The 22,132-nt window shown below is 39.3% G+C and overlaps 1 protein-coding gene across 1 annotated transcript in view; it reads left to right on the top strand.

Annotated features, from left to right (window-relative positions):
- Nucleotides 1–22,132, top strand: part of EXOC5 (exocyst complex component 5) — a 50,379-nt gene that overhangs the window by 25,129 nt on the left and 3,118 nt on the right. The window contains exons 5-17 of the mRNA XM_075926290.1: nucleotides 4,678–4,742; nucleotides 5,146–5,174; nucleotides 5,311–5,420; nucleotides 5,667–5,711; nucleotides 5,831–5,971; nucleotides 7,046–7,128; nucleotides 8,320–8,529; nucleotides 13,082–13,229; nucleotides 15,334–15,442; nucleotides 16,940–17,060; nucleotides 17,943–18,029; nucleotides 18,937–19,045; nucleotides 20,269–20,484. Of these exons, the coding sequence (XP_075782405.1) occupies nucleotides 4,678–4,742; nucleotides 5,146–5,174; nucleotides 5,311–5,420; nucleotides 5,667–5,711; nucleotides 5,831–5,971; nucleotides 7,046–7,128; nucleotides 8,320–8,529; nucleotides 13,082–13,229; nucleotides 15,334–15,442; nucleotides 16,940–17,060; nucleotides 17,943–18,029; nucleotides 18,937–19,045; nucleotides 20,269–20,484 (1,473 nt within the window). The remainder of the gene's footprint in view (nucleotides 1–4,677; nucleotides 4,743–5,145; nucleotides 5,175–5,310; nucleotides 5,421–5,666; nucleotides 5,712–5,830; nucleotides 5,972–7,045; nucleotides 7,129–8,319; nucleotides 8,530–13,081; nucleotides 13,230–15,333; nucleotides 15,443–16,939; nucleotides 17,061–17,942; nucleotides 18,030–18,936; nucleotides 19,046–20,268; nucleotides 20,485–22,132) is intronic.

Genomic DNA, 22,132 nt, shown 5'->3' with positions numbered 1-22,132 from the left:
TTAAAAAAACTGCTTACCATTCACCTCCATACTTAAATCCCATGTTACTACATGAAATGTTAGGCTACGTCTACATTGGCATGATCTTGTGCAAATACTCTTTAACGCAAGAGTTCTTGCGTTAAAGTATTTGCGTGAGAGAGCGTCTGCCCTGACGTGCCTTTGCGCCAGTGTCGACGCTCTCTTGCGCAAGAAAGCTCCGATGGCCATTTTAGCCATTGGGCTTTCTTGCGCAAGAAATTCATGTTGCCTGTCTACACTGGCCTCTTGCGGGACCATCATAATTCTTGCACAAGAAGCACTGATTTCACACATTAGAACTTCAGTGTTCTTGCGCAAGAACTGCCCGCCAGTGTAGACAGGGAGCATGTTTTTGCGCGAAAGTGGTCGCTTTTGTGCAAGATCACGCCAATGTAGACACAGCCTTATAGTATAGAGCAGGTTAGAGTAGTTACTTTTGAGCCTACTGTAGTACATGTCATTGTTAAATAGCTAGTATTTTCATACCATTTATAATGAGACCATAGCACTTTCCACTGGAAGTTCCCAAAATATTTGAATAGATTTTTAAGGTGAAGAAAGGATTTGAACAAACATGAATTCATTTTAACACTATCCGGTGAAGTAGTATTCACATCTTACAGATGCGGTTGTGAAGGAGAGATGTGAGTCAGAGAGACCAAATGATTTGTGTTATGTCACTAAGGAAGCCAGTGGAAGAACTGGAAGTAGAAACTAAATTTTTGAGGTCCAAGTAATGCTATGTAGGTACCATATAAGTAGAGTGCTTGCCTTTTGATTGTGAACTGTAACTTTAACATTAGTTCCAAATTCAAATCACGAGTCGAGATAATGTTTATAGGAATAAGGGAGAACCTGCTTAGACATATGCTTTATAATCACCTTGTGCCCACAACAATTTGAATGCCATCCTGTGTGCTCTCTAAGGGTACGTCTAGACTACATGCCTCTGGCGACAGAGGCATGTAGATTAGGCTACCGGACATAGTAAAATGAAGGGGCGATTTAAATAATCGCCGCTTCATTTAAATTTACATGGCTGCCGCACTGAGCCGACAAACAGCTGATCAGCTGGGATGAGGTTTACCTGGGGGGTCGACAAATACCTTTGATGTCGGCAGGGGAGCGTCCAGACTATCGCGCTGAGCCGACCAACAGCTGATCAGCTGTTGGTCGGCTCAGCGCGGCAGCCATGTAAATTTAAATGAAGCGGCGATTATTTAAATCGCCGCTTCATTTTACTATGTCCGGTAGCCTAATCTACATGCCTCTGTTGCCAGAGGCATGTAGTCTAGACGTACCCAAAAAGTTATATTATCTTAGAGCCCACATATCCGTGTACATATCACTGCTTTTAAGGCTGATGGCACCTCATGGATTGCCCTTGCATTATCCCCACATAAGTGCAGGGTTTACTCTTAACATTTTTACTAAAGTGTTTAACATAATTTCTTTCTGGGACACTTAATGATCATTCCTTGATGATTTCCCTGGTTAACTATTGGGTTATTAACCTAATGTGTGCAAATTCTTTCTTGAAGTCTAACTGGCTTTTTTCCCTCCCTCTTCTATGTTCGGATTGTTCTTTCAATAGTACCACTTTTTAAAATTATTCTAAATAATTCCTCCCCCATTTTGATTTGTGATGTGATATATCTCTGCTTTATATTCTCTTCCCTAAACTATGCGTGTCCAGTTTCTTCAGCCTCTTTATGAAATCATATCTTCCGCTCGTCATCACTTCTGTTGCCCTGCTTTTGAAGGACTGGTTACCAATCCTCTTTCTGTAATGAGAAGCCTATATATGAGCAAAGTGCTCCAGATGTCATTTCTCTAAAGATGGATAAAATAATCACCTCCTTAATTTTATCAGTGATAACCAGATTAATGTTTGCTCTTTATGCAGCATCATTGCACCGTGTGCTTATGTTTAATGTGTTAGCTGTCATCTTCAAATCCTCTGCATTACTGCTCTGTATTTTGTCCTTTACATGGATAAAAATATATTACCTTCAATTATTTAGTAAAGCTCCCTCCTGTTCATCTTTATCCATATTTTTCTAATTTTTTAGATACTTGTAATCTTTAACTTGTTTTTATAGCATCCATATTTATTTTGATTTTACACAGTTCATTGAAGTCTGAGTCAATAGAAAACTAAATGTGCAGATTAAAGTAGAAACCATGGAAAATTGATTTGACCTGGCTTCTGTTGTACACAGGTGTTATTTAATTCTGGACCTTCACATAAGACAGTGTTTCCCAATTGGTGCTCCGGGGAACCTTGGGGATCCCCGAAGCGAAAGCAAGGGTTCCGCGAAGAGCCGGCATTCCCCCGCCCCCTGTTAGAGACAGAGCCATGGCGAGGGTTTTTTTTTTTTCTTTTTTCCTCAATGAAACGTGGTAGGGGCCTTTTTTTTTTAAGGAAACTCTAGGGGTTCCGAGGCCAAATAAAATTGGGAAACACTGACATAAGAATTTGGCTAATAATTATGGGAAAAAATAAAAATATTTGTCATATAGTAGTACCTAGGAACCGTCCCCCAGCTCAAAAGACAGAACTGACAGGAAGAGCAAAGAGGCTGCATGATGTTCATATCTTCTCAATCCTGTCAAATTCGAGCACAATTGTTTTGATGGTGGTTTAATGTACAGTGGCTAGGCTATTTCTTATCCCCTCAAGGTGCCCTCCACTTCCCAAGGTGGTAGTAATAAAGCTTCCAAAACCATCATACCACTTTGTTTAGACCTGTCGTCAAACTTCAGCTTTCAAAGAGCTTCTGTAACATGCAGCTGCAATGTTTACAGTTGCAAAAGTTGCGATTCACATTTCTCATAATTTTAACGCAGATCGCCAAACCTGTCACTAAAATCTTTTCAGCCACCATTTATCACGACCGACAGTGAAAAGACACATTATCTTAGTCACCTGTCAGAAGTTTTGCTGTCTATGGGCAAGCAGGAGTTTGCAAACTGCTTTAACTTCACTCGTAAAAACAATGTGCAGTCCTGTGGCACTTTAGAGACTAACAAATTTATTAAGCCATGAGCTTTTGTGGGTAAAACCCACTTCATCAGATCAATTAGAATGGAAATTAAAACTTTTTGGTATATATAACAGCAAAAGACGTTACCTATTAATTGTAGGACCAGTATTAAAGAAGCTAATGAGGTGGATGTGCCTCATTCACAGTATTTCATGTAGGGTTGTTAGATATAGTATGATTGAGTAGTCGTGTAAACACAATAAAACTTATCAGTTACACGACTATTTGATCACCCCTGGGGGTGGTGCTACTGGCTCTGCTCCCAGGGAGCACCCTGCACTGCTGCCTCTGATTGATGGAGCTGGTCCATAAAGGAAACCAGTTTAAAAACCAGTTCCCTGTGCAGGCTGGTTTCCTGCTGCCCCACGCTGCTACCTTTGATACAGAGGCAGCAGTGCGGGCTGGCAGCAACTCCGTCCATGGGGGTCCAAGCTCCCCGCGGCAGAGACTGCTCTGCTTCCCACAGAGTCCAGGCTGCTGCTGACAGAGCTGCTTTGTGGCAAGACTCCCTTCCTCCCCTCCCCCTGCGCTGCTGCCTCTAAATAGAGGGCTGGCTTAAATAGAGCCAGGTGCACGCAGAGGGGAGGGGCGGGCACAGGCTGCACTGCAGAGCAGGTGCTGGGGGGACTGTCTTTTAAGTCAGCTCCCCCCAGCACTGGTTCCTGCCTCCTTCCCCCTCTGTGTAGGAGATAGCAAAGGGTGGGGCAGGCAGGTCTGTGGAACTGGCATGCGCAGAGAGCCAAAAGATGGCTCCCTGCATGTATCGGCTCCAGCCTGCCCCCCTCACCCGCTGTACTGCTCCCACTGTATCAGAGGCAGCAGCGTGGGAGTGCGGAGACAGGTGGATCCAGTACTTGTGGGGAACCTACTTAAAGCCATCTCCTCACGGGAACTGACTCCTGCTCCCCCTCTCCTTGCTGCCTCTGATAAAGAAGTAGCAGGGAGCGGGGGGGGGGGGGGGGGGGCGCGAGTGTGTATAGTTGATAAGATTAACTGATAAACCAGTGCTTATTGATTGTGTAGTGGACTACATGTTAACATCCCTAATTTGGTGTGGAGATATGAATATCAAAGATGGGGAAATTGCCTTTGTAGTGCATTATCTGGTTAATGTCCTGATTGCCCTTTCTAGTCAAAGAAAAGGTGCAGCTTTACTTGGAACTTATTAGTGCTGTTGACCTGACTCTACTGGTCACTAACCACTTTACCCTGGGGTTTAGCAGAATGTGACAGCATTACTCTCAGATCTTTCTAGTTTAGGAGTGGCAGATTGAGCTAAATGTTGAATTTTAATCCCTTGCACACAGTAATGTTGCAGTAGCAGTAGACAGATGAGCTAGCTGTTTTTACAGATTTAACATGCTTTATTGTGATCCTATAACAAAAAGAGGCTTGTGCTTACATAAAATAATGTATGACCTACTAGTACATAAATGAAGGTTGATCTGACATGATAAAAACATGCTGAAGCAGATGTTACATTCCATGTTTATACCAAGCAACTTTAAAAAGAGGAGAGGGGGGAAATTGTAAGGAAGAGAGAAACCTTTAAGACCTAACTTTTAGATTTTTTTTTTTAAGTAAACGTGTGACTTTTCTCCACCAACAGATAAAAGAAGCAGCTGATATTATTCAGAAATTGCATCTGATTGCACAGGAATTACCTTTTGACAGGTAAAATCCAAGTAATACATTTTACATATTTGGATAACCTATACTTTTATTGTGTAATATCAGATTTTTTCTTCGTGCCTTTCCTCAACTGATTTCTTTAATAGTTTTTGAGATGAGCATATTTGTATATATGCATGTTTTTAGGATCATGGTTGAACATACACCTCAAAGTAACTGATAAATTTTGCTGTAAATAACATAATTTGAGTGAGCTTATTTGTATGTTGTGAATTAGTTTCTTTCAGTTTCTTTACAGATAAAGCATGAAACATCATTGTCTTGCTGCTCTATATATTAACCCCTAACTACAATTGACAGCCACAGTGTTCAATTAACATGTTAATACTTACTTAAATTTTTGTTTTGTGAGTTTTGATTAATAATACATTTTTTGATTTAACAGGTTTTCTGAAGTAAAATCAAAAATAGCAAGTAAGTTTTCTCGCCCATTCAACCTATTTTGCTTGTGTTTCTTTGCTGTTTAATCTGCTTTTATTGACAACAATCAACTGTCTTTATTTCTTTGCCAATTACTTGCAAAGCCTGATGGATTTTTTTTCCTTTTCAGGTAAGTACCATGATTTAGAGTTGCAGCTGATTCAGGAGTTTACCAATGCACAGAGAAGGGGGGAAATCTCCAGAATGCGTGAAGTAGCAGCTGTTTTACTTCACTTCAAGGTAAAGGCTGAGTTTTTAACTCTGAAAGCACATGATGAATTAAGTACTTGTTCTGAATGAATTCAGTATTGAAGCTGATCCATACTTTTAACGTTCATCATTTTGCTAAATATGCTATTAAAACTGAGCAGGCCATTTTCCATAAATTACTGCATTTTTGTTGTTTAATTCTTTGCATAATAACATTTCACAATACTGTAAGCATAAAAAACATTTTTTAATTGTGGGTTGTTTTTCCAATCTCAGGGGTACTCCCACTGTGTTGATGTATACATAAAACAATGTCAAGAGGTAATGTATTTTTTAAACTACCTTTTTTTTTTACTTGCAATTATTTGTGCATACATTTTACTATTATTCACGTTTGTTAGTCTGGATATCTTATGTTGTAATGTGCCTTTAATCTCTAGGGAGCTTACTTGAGGATTGATATATTTGAAGATACGGCCAACCTTTGTCAGCGAGTGAACAAACAAGTTGGAGATATCTTTAGTAGTCCAGAGACTGTATTGGCCAAACTTATTCAAAATATCTTTGAAATCAAACTTCAGGTATTTTACATTTATCATATTAAAGTTTGTTGTTAAGAAATCTTTTTACTCATTCTTAAACCCTTTTAGTAACAAAATTCCAGAAGAATCTATGTTGTTTGTAATATTTTCTGAGTAACCTTAATCATGGGGGGAAAAAATCACATTTTACTCTTCTTTAATATCCTTAGTTGATATATTTGTTGTAATTGTTAAAGTAGCTGCTTATATACTAGAAGCAAAAAGTAATCAAGAATACATAAAATACAAATACATGTAGACTTTAAACTGGACGAATAGGTACATTCACTAATAATTCCAATTATGTCATGCACATACTTAGTCTATCTCTGAAGATCCAACATCAAAAATTTGCGGAGAAGAGAGATTTTATCTTTAGTAAATATCTTTAATCCTTTCACTCTTGGGGTCAGATTTCCAGTGTAAAGCTAGAATTGAATATGCCAGAATAATGTATCCCAAGGAATAGGGTCCAACAGCTTATACAGCAGTAATATGAAAATCTGATGTTCCTGACAATCACTGTCCCTTATTGGGCAAATACTTGGAATATGTGAATAAAGTCAGCATGATGACTTGTGTAAAGTTACTTCCCTGTATATGGGGAAGATTTTATTCTTCCTATCTAGAACAATATTGGTAGAGCCCACTCATAAAATTGAAGATTCCTTAGATTTAATTTCCTTGGAGAAGGAGAGATTTGTTTACTCATGAGCTTGTAAGTGGATCTAAATCATTTACTTATTCATCATTTGTGTTCATTTCCATTGTGTACTAAGAATGCATGTAGAGCTCCAGGTTTTTTTGCTATGAAAATCAGAAGCTTTGGGTCTTCTGCATATTCAGTTCTGGGATTTTTTCAAAAACAAGTGAGTGCCTTCTGTATTGCAGCAGGTGTCTTACATTTCCAAACTAAGTTTCTTAAATTAACACACTTATCTAGAATCCTGATGTTAAATGTAAAATGTCTGTAAATTGAGATTAAAAAGTAAATCTGTATGACTCTTAGATAAGATAATATGATATATTGCTTTTTCTTATTCTATTAACTGAGATTATGCTTCCATTTTATAGAGTTATGTAAAGGATCAGTTAGAAGAACACAGGAAGTCAGATGCAGAACAGTATCTTAAGAATCTTTATGAGCTGTATACAAGGTAACTATAATTTGATTTTTAGCATTCTGTTTTGTAAATCTTCTAAAAGATTCATTTGTGAAGAGGTCAGAAGAAAGGTCCAATATTCCACCTTCCTCTAAAAAATGAATGACTGCGGCCCATCCGCCTTGCTGATTTTCCTTTTTAAACTGTGTGTCCTTTTATGAAACAACAGTTGTACTTTTAAGGAACATATGTAGATGCTTGAGGAATCAGAGCCTCAAATTATTATTTAGCAAAGTATAAACTCCCTACTCTTGTAATATCAAAAGTGAAATTGACAATTTGACTGCACTTGAATCATTTATAAAGCTGTAAGAAAGTTGTTCGTTTGTTTGTTTGTTTTTTGAGAAGTGGGAGGAGTTATGTCTGCAATTTGTGAAATCTGTGGTTTGGGGTGCAGGGCTTCAATTCTTGCTTTGTAACTGCATAGATTTGGAAGCAGAGTCTTTATCATCCACAATCCCTGGAGTGGGAGGGCCCAAACCCCAGTATCCTAGAGCTGGCCCTAACTCAGAAATCCCGAGATGCGCTGTGGGCGATAGGGAAGCCCAGCAGTGCCAATCCTAGTCCTGCATCCTGTAGGAGCCACAAACTCCTATCTAGCTCCATTCACTGTGTTCTCCCTAAGTCTGTCCCCCCCAGTGCAGTCAGACAGCTGAGGAATACAAAATCTTTGAGGTTGCACAGAGACGCAGCTAGTCAGCAGACCCAGCCCATTCCTTGTGTCAGAAGCAGAACTGCACCTGGGCAAAGTGCTGATGGGCTGAGTGTAAGTGGTAGTACATGATGCAGAAGGGAGGCAGAAAGTGGGACAAACCCCCAGGATTGTACAGCCCTCATATGCATGTTCCCTGACCCCAAAGTCCTCCTTTATCCATCTCCCCCATCACTCCTACCATGTCATGATGGAGGTGTGGCTAGGCCTTAAATTTGAGTAAGTGGCATTGCGGAGCAGTTGTGATAAGTGTTGAAAGATGTAGTTTCCACAAGAAAATCACAGCCTGCCATTTTCTTATAGCATTGCATGGGTGCGTAAATTATACAAAGCTTTTTGTCATTTAAATTTGGTAGTGCTCAGATATCCCAGTCAGGATCGGGACCCCATTGTGCTATGCGCATTGCAAACGTGTAATACTGTAATTCACACAAATGCAACATTTTTTCTCTCTTTGTTTTCTTTGCATAAAGAACGACTAATCTTTCAAGCAAATTGATGGAGTTTAACTTGGGCACTGATAAGCAGACTTTCTTGTCTAAGCTTATCAAATCTATTTTCATTTCCTACTTGGAGAATTACATTGAGGTGGAAATTGGTTATTTGAAAAGTAGGAGCTCTATGATTCTGCAACGTTATTATGATTCCAAAAACCACCAGAAGAGGTCCATTAGCACTGGAGGGTGAGTTTATTTTTAAAGAGAAAAAAATATAATAAAGAGGAAAAACACAGTTAACATCACTTAAACTGTACATTGATCATCTACATAAAAGCTGGTTTTCAACACCATCTTTGTTTTCTGTATTCCTTGTGTTGTCAAATTACATTAGCTTATACTGAAAGGTTTGCTCCCCTGGATACAAAGGGAATGCTAGATATAATCCATTATATAGTCTCATAAAATTAAATTAAATGTCTTGAGCAAGTAATTTCAAATGTAAGCCTTAGTATCTAGCAGACCTTTCTGCACTAAGTAAAATACTTTTAATCTAATATCTTTCTTGGGCTTATTCTGTAGCTGTAATAAGGTTAAAGACTAACACACCCAAAAATATACTGGTGTCACAAAACCATTTGTGCAACAGTTGACTACTAAAAGCTGAATAGCAGAAGTTTTTCAGGTGCCTCAGAAATTATCTGCAAAATATCCCATCGGTGAAGAAGCCTTACTTTTGAGTCTAAGATGATCAAATCAGACAGACACAATGTAGGATCTTTGAAATGTAGACTCTGCACAACTGAAAGTGTGTTAGCAGTTACATATTCTTTCCTTTTGCATATGAAGGAGTTACATTTGTTTTTCATGTATATGTTTTAAGATGGCTGTGCATAATCCCACTCATCTGGGGCAAATAGGAAGCTGTGGGCGAATATGACTAATTGCATTATCTAAATTTTCTCATTCGTTAGCCTTCATGGAGCAAAAACAAACGGGAGGTACCTAACCATTATTTTAGTGGTTTGTGCAGCCACTGTAGTCAGTGTAGTCACTGTTGGCCTGAAGGAGAGCTTCAATAGGTCTTACTGGATCCTTCAGCCTCACTGTCTTTTGATTGCATAGAAAGAAGGGGTTGAACATCAGTTTTAATTCCCCCCCCCCTTCCCTGGATCATGTCTGTTCTCTCCTTTTATCCCTGCTAACTGGAGCAGGAGTAGGATTCGTCCTGCAGTTCTGCCCTGTATAAAGGGAGGAAAGAGTGAGTTCCATAAAATCCTTCCAAAAACCCAGGATCCGAGAGGGCCAGAGCTAGATGCCTGGTTCTCTTCCTCAGCAACAACCACTTGGTTTGGGCATCTAAAAGCTCTGCAGGATTATTATTGATCTGGTGCAGCCAGATTAACCATGGACCCTGTGCTCACACAATGTCCCCTCCTGACCTCAAGTCCAATCTTCAGGACTCAATGTGCAGGGATTTTATCTCCAGAGTGGGCTATATGACCAAAAAGTGCCACCTGGATTTGATAAATGATGACATCAGTCCTCTTGAGTCCAGTTTTCAAATAAAACATCCCTATTAATAGAACCCTACAAATCTATAGATATTCTCTTTGTATCCATAGGCCATGTCTGCAAATGGTTGATTGGCTACAGATACATATTTTGTATCTGTGCTAGGGAAGTTAAATTTTGATTAATGAGCTAATCGAGTAGTTGATGGAATTTCCACTGTTTCAATTCCCACTCACATTGTTTCCCCGTTGGCCCTTGGCTCCTGCCCCCCACAGAGACGGTGCTAGTGGGGAGACTGGCTTTTAAGTCGGCTCCCACCAGCACCAGCTTGTGCTCCTCCCCTTGCTGCCTCTCTCTGATAGAGGCAGCAAGGGCAAGAAAGCAACTAGTCAAATTCCTACTCGACTACCTGATAAGCAAATGCTTATCGGGTAGTCAGCTAGTTGCTTGCATCCCTAATCTGTGCAGGGCTCTACATATTGTTAATCAAATCATCTTATCCCAATAGTCCTCCTTGGGGACTGGGAATCTGTGGTGCTGCAACTGGAGCAGCTAGAAGGAGGGATGAGGGACCTGCCATTGGGAGAACACTTGAAATCTAGCTATGGGAGAGGTGTTGAGGTTGCTGCATACTTGAAGAGCTGCAATGGATTTGGTGGGTCACAGAAGATAACTGACCTGTGGGAAGGGAAGGAAGAGGAAAAATAATGCCTTTGCAGGAAGAGATTGGATGTTGCAGGGGAAACAATAAATGAACATAAGAATGGCCATACCGGGTCAGAGCAAAGGTCCATCCAGCCCAGTATGCTGTCTTCTGACAGTGGCCAATGCCAGGTGCCCCAAAGGGAGGGAACACAACAGGTAATGATCAAGCAATCTCTCTCCTGACGTCCATCTCCACCCTCTGACAAACAGGCTAGGGACACCATTCCTTAGCCACCCTGGCTAATAGCTATTAATAGACTTAACCTCCATGAATTTATCTAATTCTCTTTCAAACCCTGTTATAGTCCTAGCCTTCACAGCCTCCTCTGGCAAGGAATTCCGCAGGTTGACTGTGTGCTGTGTGAAGAAGAACTTCCTTTTATTTGTTTTAAACCTGCTGCCCACTAATTTCATTTGATGGCATCTAATTTTTATATTATATGAATAAGTAAATAACTTTTCCTTATTTACTTTCTCCACATCACTCATGAGTTTATATACTTATATCATATCCCCCCTTAATCTCCTATTTACCCCTTTACATAACTATTTACCCCTTTCTTTTCCAAGCTGAAAAGTCCCAGTCTTCGTAATCCCTCTTCATATGGTACCCATTCCAAACCCCTAATCATTTTTGTTACCCTTTTCTTAACCTTTTCCAATGCCAATATATCTTTTTTGAGATGAGGAGACCACATCTGTATGCAGTATTCAAGATGTGGGCGTACCATGGATTTATATAAGGGCAAAAAGATATTCTCCATTTTATTCTCTATCCCTTTTTTAATAATTCCTAATATCCTGTTTGCTTTTTTGACTGCTGCTGCACAGTGCGTGGACGTCTACAGAGAACTATGTATGATGACTCCAAGATCTCTTTCCTGATTAGTTTGTAGCTAAATTAGCCCCCATCATGTTGTATGTATAGTTGGGGTTATTTTTTCCAATATGCGTTACTTTACGTTTATCCACATTAAATTTCATTTGCCATTTTGTAGCCCAATCAATTAGTTTTATGAGATCTCTTTTAAGTTCTTCAGTCTGCTTTGGTTTTAACTACCTTGAGCAGTTTAGTATTGTCTGCAACTTTGCCACCTAACTATTTACCCCTTTCTCCAGATCATTTATGAATAAGTTGAATAGGATTGGTCCTAGGACTGACCCTTGGGGAACACCACTAGTTACCCCTCTCCATTCTGAAAATGTACCATTTATTCCTACCCTTTGTTTCCTGTCTTTTAACCAGTTCTCAATCTATGAAAGGATCTTCCCTCTTATCCTATGACAACTTAATTTACATAACCTTTGGTGAGGGACCTTGTCAAAGGCTTTCTGTCCACATGTTTGTTGACCCCTTCAAAGAACTCTAATAGATTAGTAAGACATGATTTCCCTTTACAGAAACCATGCTGACTTTTGCCCAACAAATTATGTTCTTCTATGTATCTGACAATTTTAATCTTTACTATTGTTTCAACTAATTTGCCTGGTACTGACATTAGATTTACTGGTCTGTAATTGCTGGGATTGCCTCTAGAGCCCTTTTTAAATATTGGCGTTACATTAGCTATCTTCCAGTCATTGGATGCAGAAGCTGTTTTAAAGGATAGGTTACAAACCATAGTTAATAGTTCCGCAATTTCACATTTAAGTTCTTTCAGAACTCTTGGCTGAATGCCATCTAGTCCTGGTGATTTGTTACTGTTAAGTTTATCAATCAATTCCAAAACCTCCTCTAATGACACTTCAATCTGTGACAATTCCTCAGATTTGTCACCTATAAAGGATGGGTCAGGTTTGGGAATCTCCCTAACATAGTCTTCAGTGATGACTGAAGCAAAGAATTCATTTAGTTTCTCTGCAATGACTTTATCATCTTTAAGTGCTCCTTTTGTATCTCAATCGTCCAGGGGGCTCCACTGCCTGTTTAGCAGGCTTCCTGCTTCTGATGTACTTAAACAACATTTTGTTATTACCTTTTAATAACCAAGTAAGATGACTGTCGACTGAATTATGGTGTGTATGCTTGTAGGTGAGTCTGGGCTTGAGAGACAGAGGCTGGTCTGCATGTTGAGTAAAAGTTGGGATGGTATGATTGTCGGGTGCATGTGAGGGTGTAAGAGACAGAAAACTTGGTTTGAGATGAGTCGAATGGGTTCGTTGTCTGTGTTTTAGAGGTGTGTATGAAGTGAGTGTCTTTGGGGTGGCTGACCTCCCACAACAATATATAATGTTGAACTCACTGGGAATTACTTGTCATGCAGTGACAGGGTTCCCAGGGTATGGAGGAGCATGCCAGAGTAGTGTGGTTGTGGGACGTGGGGAGTGGGTTGTGTGCGCTAACATGTTTGATACAAGGTCAGTAGGTTTTTGCCTGCCCTAGTAAGATTGTCTTGACCACTTTGCAAGACTGTCTTAAGAGTTAAATTTTAATTCAGAATACTGCTATGCACCTATTAAGTTTTGTTTTAGGCTTCTATTTACCTGATTAACTACTATAATATTCCCAAGGCATTGTTATACTTGAACATTAACATTTCCTCCCAATGAGCTTTCCCTCTGGTGTATTCTGTTCTAGTATTCAAGATCTGAAAGAGAGAATAAGACAACGTACAAACTTGTCATTGGGTCCAAGTATTGATACCCATGGGGAAACTTTTCTCTCCCAAGACGTGGTGGTTAACCTTTTACAAGAAACCAAGCAAGCTTTTGAAAGATGTCATAGAGTAAGTCTGCTTTCTATAACTTCTGTAGGTTGAATGGGGCACACAAACAAAATTGAACTAGATACATTGGTGTCTAAACAGTTCTGAAGCAGTAGCGCAATAGTGGCCACTGCTATAGCGAACTAGCCACACTCAACCGGTCAGATAGCCACATTGTTTAAGCCAACTAGCCACACTCAACCGGTCAGATAGCCACATTGTTTAAGCCAACTAGCCACATTCAACCGGTCAGATAGCCACACGTGGCTAGCATGCTGGACACCATGGAACTAGAAGAAAAAACTGTTCGCACCCTTGATTTAAAGAACACATCTTTTTTTTACCATTAGTTGACGTCTAATAGGATGTGAGGGGATTTGAGTATTGTTTAATTAAATGAATTACCTTTTTAAAATTAGGGTCATTTTGATGTAGTGTAAAACATTGTTTTTAGACTTCTTGCTTAACAGAAATGAGTTACGGGAAACATATGACCATTTGTTTTAAAAATACTATAACTAATTGAAGTACAAATAGCATTTTACATTGTTTTTGTTTCTAAACCAGCCCTTAAAATTGATTTGCATTTAGTGTAACAACTTTATGGTAGATTGTACAAATGTAACTTCTTGTTTTTAAATTCTGACTAAAATAAGATTAATTTAGATAAAATTAAAAAAACTCCCTACAAACATTCAGCTGTCACATGTATCAGTTTTCTATTATTGAATACTACTATTGAGAGCCTGAGGGAATAATCTTTGCTGTTGCATTGTTTGTCTTCTTTTAATCCTTTGCTGTTTTAAAATGTTTGTTCCTAGTACAAAACTGAATTTTATTACTGATTTAAATCACAGGGTTTTTTTGCGACTCATTTGGTGTGTGGGTGTAGTGCTTTAAAGGTTTAATAAACCCTTAGATTTAATTATGAACTTTAAGTTAAAGAAAAGCCAAAACCATTTTTTCATATACACACATCTATTTGCAAGAATTATCCTTAAAATTAATAAAACAAAACTCCAGATATTTTGTTGATCCTTCTCAGTGTAATAAATAGCTTTTAATATTTTAGATATTGAGAAGATATAATTTAACCATGGTTATAACAGAAATAGACACAACGCTGGTTAATTTTCAAGTAACAGCTGATTTAGCACTGAGACTGTCAAAGTGACAGTATGATGCATAGACAAGTTAGTTATTTTATCATTTTAGTGATCGTTAGTAAAAACTGCTGTAATTGTAGCCCCTTTCTAACTTCTGCTCTAACGTTCCTATGCATAATTATTTTTCAAACAAATTCTTTCTGGGATGAAATTTTTCAAGATTGCTCTCAGCCTGAGATTGATTTGTTTGTACAATTAGAGCAAAATAAATTGACGTATTTCTGCATGCGTGAATAAATGTTGCACTTTCAAAACTAAAACGTATGAAACTACGAACTTTAAAGCACAATTTGTCAGGGAGACATAAAATAACTTCTCAAGGCAATGAATATTACCAATTAGTAACTTCATGGGAAAGCATTTGTTTAATTTTATAATATTTATTTAACTAACTAAACTAAGCATACATTTGACTCCAAATGGCAATGACCCAGGCCTTCTGTGCTATAAAGGTTTATACTAGCCTTACTTTTTGCAGATGTTCTACACTACAAAGAACCAAAGTCCAGTTGCTTTGTTCAGACAACTTTAAGAACCACTTCTTTTAAGTTCTGAAAGCGCAAGTGGTGGTAGTGTTTGTTTTTTATTTTTTTTAAAAAGGAAATGCAGATCATAAGATTTTGCTACATAAATATATAGGACCTGATTTTTAGAACTATGTGAATATAAAAATTTACTCTCATTGTGCTGTTACTGGAATTGTTGGTGCTCATGGTAACTGACCATACAAAAAACAAGTTAGATGTGCACTGTTACCTTGACACTGAATACAGTCATAGTAACCATGTATCCATTATTGAAACATACAGCTCTAAAACTCTGAGCACAACTACCTGCTCAAACTTACAAGCGTGTCCATATATGGAGTTATTTTGAATAGCTTGTGTACTTTAAATAAACTTCAAGTTCAAACAATGATTTCCTAGCACTAAGTATCAAAATATTTGTTCTTTTTAAAGCTCTCTGATCCTTCTGATTTACCGAAGAATGCATTCAGAATTTTTTCCATGCTTGTGGAGTTCTTGTGTATTGAACATATTGATTATGCCTTGGAAACTGGGCTTGCTGGTAAGCATAATTCTGTCTATTTTCTTAAATGTGTGGTATTACTTTATAAAGAATCACATATTAATATTTCTAATTTCATTGGTCAATGCATTCAGTGCTACAGAGCACTCTATATTGTTCAGTGTTTGGCTTTGAGATCTCTGCAAGTGAGTGTTGTGTGAAGTATATTGATTTAAAGGTATTCATTGACTTCCAAAAAAAAATAAAAATTAAAGTATAAGCTTCTGAAACACACCTTGCATATGGAAAACCAATACAGATTGAAAGACAATTATTCATTATTCAGAAATATCTGGGGGCTTTAATTCCTGTATCATAAGAATCTGAGTGTGATCATTCCCTTCCTTTCATCTCCATAAAAGAAGATTATTTAAAGTCTGTATGTACATGCATATGTTGTGTAGAGGTACATTTCTCATACAGAGATACTTTCCTCATTGCCAGTATTTATTTACTTTTTAAAATCCTCTGTGGTATGTGTGTACATATTTTAATATTTTAGGAAAAATTATCAAAGTAAGATTTTTTTTCTCCTTTTCGGCTCTTTTGAAGAATAAAGTAGACGTGGTTACATAGTTATGAGTCTTTAGTACAATTAACTGCCTTTCACTGATCAGCAGAATTTTTCTTAAAATTAGTGGGTCCATTTGTACTGTCTGCATACAAGGAATATTGTATATAGGCTTAGGTAATTTATTAAAAAAATTTCGTGATTTAGGCTTGGTCTGCATTACGGAATTAGGATAACATAAGGCAACTTACCTCAACCTAATTATGTCATTGTACACACTACAGCCTTGTTCCCACCCATGTAAGTGCCCTGTTACACTGACATAATAACTCCACCTCTGCGAGAGGCATAGGGTTTATGTCAGCGTAGTTAGGGTGACACAGTGTTGCATTACTTACACTGACTATTGGCTGTCATTTGTGTCAATTTATTGACAAGAAAATCGGGGCATCCCCGTTGCTCCTGGGTTGCTTGTTCCTAGTTGCACTTGCCCTGCTTAGAGCCTGGCTGCACTCTGGCTCCCAGCCTACCTGCTACCCAGGCTCCCTGCGCCTCTTGCGCCCATGTGGCTCCCTGCAGGGAGAGTTCAACTGGCAGGGAATTGAGCGCTAAGGGGGCAGCCGGGCATCCCAACGAGTAGCTTCATATGGAAATGAGTCTGGGCTCTCATCTCCCTCATGCTGCTCCAAGCACTCCTGGTAAGGATACATACCACTGACAGAAGGAGGGTGATGTAGTCATGAACCACTGTTTGGTTGTAAGTCACCTTAATGTAGGTAGACGAAGGTTTCTAGTGTAGATATCCTCTTGTATGCCTATCATCACCCATTTTCAAATACGACTGAAGTTCGTAGAAACCTACATGCCAGAAGCCTGACTCTCATTTTAGTATTTTGGAAAATTTTTACCCTGATCCTTAGAAGGGATAGTGATACAGATTAGATGCATTATTTATTTATGATCCTAAATAAATGTTTCCACCTTAGGCATTCCTTCTCCTGACTCTAAGAGTGCAAACCTTTATTTTCTGGATGTTGTACACCAGGCCAATACTATTTTCCACTTGTTTGACAAGCAGTTTAATGATCATCTCATGCCATTAATCAGGTATGTCAGGTGTTCTGTTGTACATTCCTTCTATGAATATATATAGTAATCGTTGCTAGAAATTATTAACTTCATTTGTGTTACTATTAATACAGTTCAGTATTTTTACTAAAATACATTTGCATGAAGAATAATTCAAATGATTGATGATGGAAGTTGTAGAAAGCAGTTTGTTTAAAACTGATTTCTGATCAGTATATTTAGAAGATAAGTTTGTAATGCTCATGTGCCACATGTTGGCATGTGCAGCAGTCTTAGTTCACATTTTGGGCTGCTGAGGGCTGGCAGCAATATGGAAACAGAGTGCTCGGTCCAGGGCCAACTCCCTCTGAACTAAAGCAGAGCGTCTCTCCCCTCTGGTTCATCAAATACAGTTGTGGGGCCTTCTGGCTTTTGAAGAAGCTCCATCTATTAGTTCTTGATTACAAACACAGGTAACTGCTTCCAGTCTGGTCCTTTCTGGAAGAGAATGGGGTAGAATCCAGGGATGCTAATGGGTAACTAGTTAGCTGGTTACTCGGGAAGCATTATCTTTAGTGGGGAATGCTTACTAGGTAATGGTTAACTGGTACCTGGGGAGCAGTCCCCTGCCTGTGACCTGCTGCGGGCAGAGGGCTGCTCTAGCCCCACCATGCGCCTGTATGGGGCTGCTGCTTCAGCCCCATGCAGCCTAGGAGCCGGCAGCCACTTGCGAGGCCAGAAGAGGGGGCACTCCAGCCCATACCCATTTAATCAGTTAATGTTTACCCAGTTAACTAATTAAACAGAAATTTACATCCCTAGTAGAATCCTGAAGTGCTCTTGTTGTTACTGGCATCCAAAGTAGATTTATTTGATTTGCATTGTATTTAACTATTATGATTTTCTCCTAATATTTCATAGCTCATCTCCTAAGTTATCAGAATGCCTTCAGAAGAAAAAGGATATAATAGAACAAATGGAGATGAAACTGGATGTGGGCATTGATAGGCAAGTGAAGTTTTAAGCTTCCCATCAATAACTGCTCTATTTATTTTTAACAAAAAGTTTGCATTAGCCTGTTTTTCCTGCTGGGAAGTAATCATTTAGAACAAAAGAATTTTTCTTTTGAAATTCAAACAGAAAATCAGAGATCATATTGAAGTTGTTAGAATTTTCCCATGCTTGATTTTTGACCTGAGACTAATATTTTTGGTAAAAGTGAGCAAAATCCTTCATCCACTTTTATTTTTAGGGTATGAGAGAATTCACAATTTTCTTCTGTGTATCTAAAAAACAGTTACCCCCACAAACTTCCTGTATTCGGGCTGTGGGAGGGAAGTCCACATGCAGAATATTAAAACTTGAAATTTTAAAATATTTAAAGAACAGTGTGTGTGACAGACTGTGAAAGGGATTAAGTGACTTGCTTGAGTGACACAGTGATCAATAATGCATATCTTGGGAGTCAGTTTTGGATTTGACATTGATTTGCTCCAAGACTGAGGGATTCATTTAATCTGTCCCTCAGTTACCTCCCACGTAAAATGGGGTGATTTTTATGAATGGAAAAAACACATACTCTCTTGCACTCCATGTTAAAGAACTTTGACACAGAGACTTCTCCAACACTTCTGTCTGACTCTCATATCCCTACCACCTTCAGAAAAACACACTTGTCTCGTGTAGTAAACTGCATTGCAAAGCAGCTTCAAAATATTCTTTTTTATATTCAGTTGTAAAGTTCATTTAATGTTCATGAATTTGTAGAAGTGATGGATAAGGGGGAATTTTTCTTTCGCTGTGCACTAATCACTTTTATATTTTATGTGGGATCACTTTAGAATTTGTAAATGTTAAAACCAAATAAATGTAAACTTTCAATTTGAAACACACATCATATATTTTAAATTTAAAGGACACTAAATTGTATGATTGGACAGATGAAGCACATCTTGACCGCAGAGCAAAAGAAGACAGATTTTAAACCAGAAGATGAAAACAGTGTTGTAATTCAGTATACGAATGTGAGTAAACAAATACAGATTTGGCACTAAAAAAGTGTCACATTTTGAAGATAATTCGAGCAGTGTTCGTATTTTGATAGTATACATGCAATTACATGTACATCTGGTTAACATTCAAGTTTGTTAAACTCTATACCAAGGATTCGCAAACTCCTTCAACAAGGCAGATCTAAAATTTGGAGGGGATATTATCAGTTTTGTTGTATAATAGTAGTGTTCATCAGCCTCAGTCAGGTTGGGCAAGGTGCTGTAAAAGCACAAATTGCCCCTTCTCCAAAATACAGTCTATATGAGCATGGACCATAACTTAATACAGAATTTGTCATGACTCTGCCTTTTCATTTGTAGGTCTTCCCTGTGATGATTGCAATGATTGCTTACCCAAAAAGTAATATTAGGGAAGTATTTGTAGACTAGCCAATTAGCCTGTCATAAGACAGGATTTTTAGGTCTCTCCTCCACGTTGGTCTTCTCTCCTGAGCCTCCGGTTACTCTCACTCTTACTCTCTCTCTCACTCGGGGGAGCGTGGAGCCCAAACGGTTGCTTGCTCCCCCGCGGCGGCCCAGCTGAACTGCGCAGAAGTCAGCCGAGCGCCACGGCAGGAGGCGAAGGGGCATGGGGCGGTGATGTTCACAGCCAGGGGCAGGGCTTGGAGTCGCTGTCCCGCCACATATCACTGTCCCGCCTCCCTTTGCATCCCGCCATGGCGCTCGGCTGACTTCTGTGCTGCTCAGCTGGGCCTCTGCGGGGGAGCAAATGGCCGTTTGGGCTCCCCCGCAGCGGCCTGGCTGAGCAGCGCAGAAGTCAGCCGAGCACCATGGTGGGAGGTGAAAGGGGAAGGGGCGGTGACGTACATGGTCAGGCCCTGCTCCCTGGCCATGTATGTCACCGCCCCGGCCCCCCTTCTCCTCCCACTGTGGCGCTCGGCTGACTTCTGCGCCGCTCACCCAGGCCGCCGCAGGGGAGCAAGCAGCGCAAGTATTTCAGCATTACAGAGTCACAGACATTGGGCTACTATATATATATGATGCCTTTCAATGCAGTTTTTCTGCTGAAAACGAGAAACATTAGCAGCAAGTGGTCGGTTGGTGATTCACAGACCAGATTATGTGAACCAGTGCTCTATGCTTTGCTCTTGATTAATCTGAGACTTTGCTTTCCAAATAATTAAGTGGGGAAAAAGTCTCTGTATTCTGTTAACTTACATGCAATCTCTTTATAGGCCTGTGTCAAAGTATGTGGCTACGTCAGAAAGCAAGTAGAAAAGATTAGAAATTCTATGGATGGTAAGAATGTGGATACAGTTCTGATGGAGCTTGGAGTTCGTTTTCATCGACTTATATATGAACATCTGCAGCAATATTCCTACAGTTGCATGGGAGGCATGTTAGCAATTTGTGATGTGGCTGAATACAGAAAATGTGCCAAAGACTTTAAGGTTAGTGAATGTGAATTTAATATGTAGGGTGCTGTAGAGGCATACATAAAATACCTGTATAGTGAAACAATTTTTTCATGTAACCACATTTCACATCTTTTGCCTTTTTATTCACAGTCCACCATAAATTTTAGATTTTAGATTATTGTAGTGCCATGGCAGCACCTTTAGTCATTTAATAAATGATGCCAGCAAGACCTTCTCTTCTGAATAGTTCTTGCGTCTGTTTCCTAAATTCACTTGTTTTGTGTTGCAAGCTTGCCTGAGCCAGTTGAGTGTCTCATGAAACAAGCTTGCCCTGATTTTATAAGTCATAACAGCCACTTGGGATTTACAATTCCAAAACATGCAAGTACTTTGGTGGCTTAAGCAAATGGTGGTTTCAGAATTAGGTCTCTGAGTAGGCCAAGCTTCTTGGGTTAAAGCAAGGGAAATCCTTCCTCCCTGCCCCCAAATTCAACCAGAAACCTTGGAAGGAGCAGCCAGTCCATTTTATCTTACCTGCTGGGACTTGATTAGCTTCTGCCTGCTTCCAGCCCTTCAAGCTGCTGGAGAACTAGTCCTTATTGGTGCTTCCAGTAGCTGACCTTGGGTGGCCTCTAGATAGTTCTTGGAGGTTTAGACTTGCTGCAGCTCTTTTTTTCTTTTTTTACAGACACTTCTGGTAGAGTGGGTCAGGGTCATGGGGGTTTTGGCAGGAAGTAGCAAATGCCTAACATCAACATGCATTATTTTGAATGTAATTCAAGACAGTGTTTTCATGTGTATGTAAGATTGCACATTGAACTAAGTTAGAAACATAGGTACTCTCATATGGGATAAGCCCTATAGTCCATCTAGTCCAGTATTCTGTCTTCAACATTGGCCAACCCAATACCAGAAGCTTCAGTAGCAGGTGCAAGAAACTCTGCATTAGATAATCTGCTCTGCATTTTAAGTAGCATATTAAGTATCCTTGTAATCCCTTTAATTAGAGATTTAAGACCACAAACGTGAAGATTAGTCTCTTCTCAAATTTTTTACCATCAACTATTATAACTCTGGATATTCTTTTTATCCAGTATATCCTATCCCTTTTTGAATTTTGCTAACTTTTTGGCCTCATTGTTTCCTGTGGCAATGAGTTCCACAGTTTACTTAAATGTTGTATGAAAGTATTTCCTCCTCCTCCTGTTTTTGAATTTGCCTTATTTAATTTGGCCGAACACCTGCTCATTCTTGTGTTACAAAATGGAACAGAAGCTTCCAGGTGACTCCGTATCTTTCATTGTTCTGTGCTTTTTAAAGAGTTATGAATCAGACACATTTTTATCATTTTCAAACCAAGCTTCTTCAAATAGCAGAAGTACTTACAGAATCATAGATTTGGAAGAGACCTCAGGAGCCCATCGAGTTCAACCCTCTGCCCAAAGCAGAACTAACCCCATCTAAATCATCCCATCAAGGCTCTGTTAAGACAGGACTTAAAAAACTCTAGGGATGGAGATTCCACCCCCTCCCTAGGGAATCCATTCCAGTGCTTCACCACTCTCCTAGGGAAATAGTTTTTCCTAATATCCAACCTAGACCTCTCCCACTGTAACTTGAGCCCATTACTCCTCGTTCTGTCATCTGTCACTACTGAGAACAGCCTCTCACCATCCTTTTT

This window comes from Pelodiscus sinensis, chromosome 4, assembly GCF_049634645.1.
Source record: "Pelodiscus sinensis isolate JC-2024 chromosome 4, ASM4963464v1, whole genome shotgun sequence".
NCBI classification, from domain to species: domain Eukaryota; kingdom Metazoa; phylum Chordata; order Testudines; family Trionychidae; genus Pelodiscus; species Pelodiscus sinensis.
The sequence above is the reverse complement of the archived record's forward strand: the minus strand, read 5'-3'. Positions and strand labels throughout refer to the sequence as shown.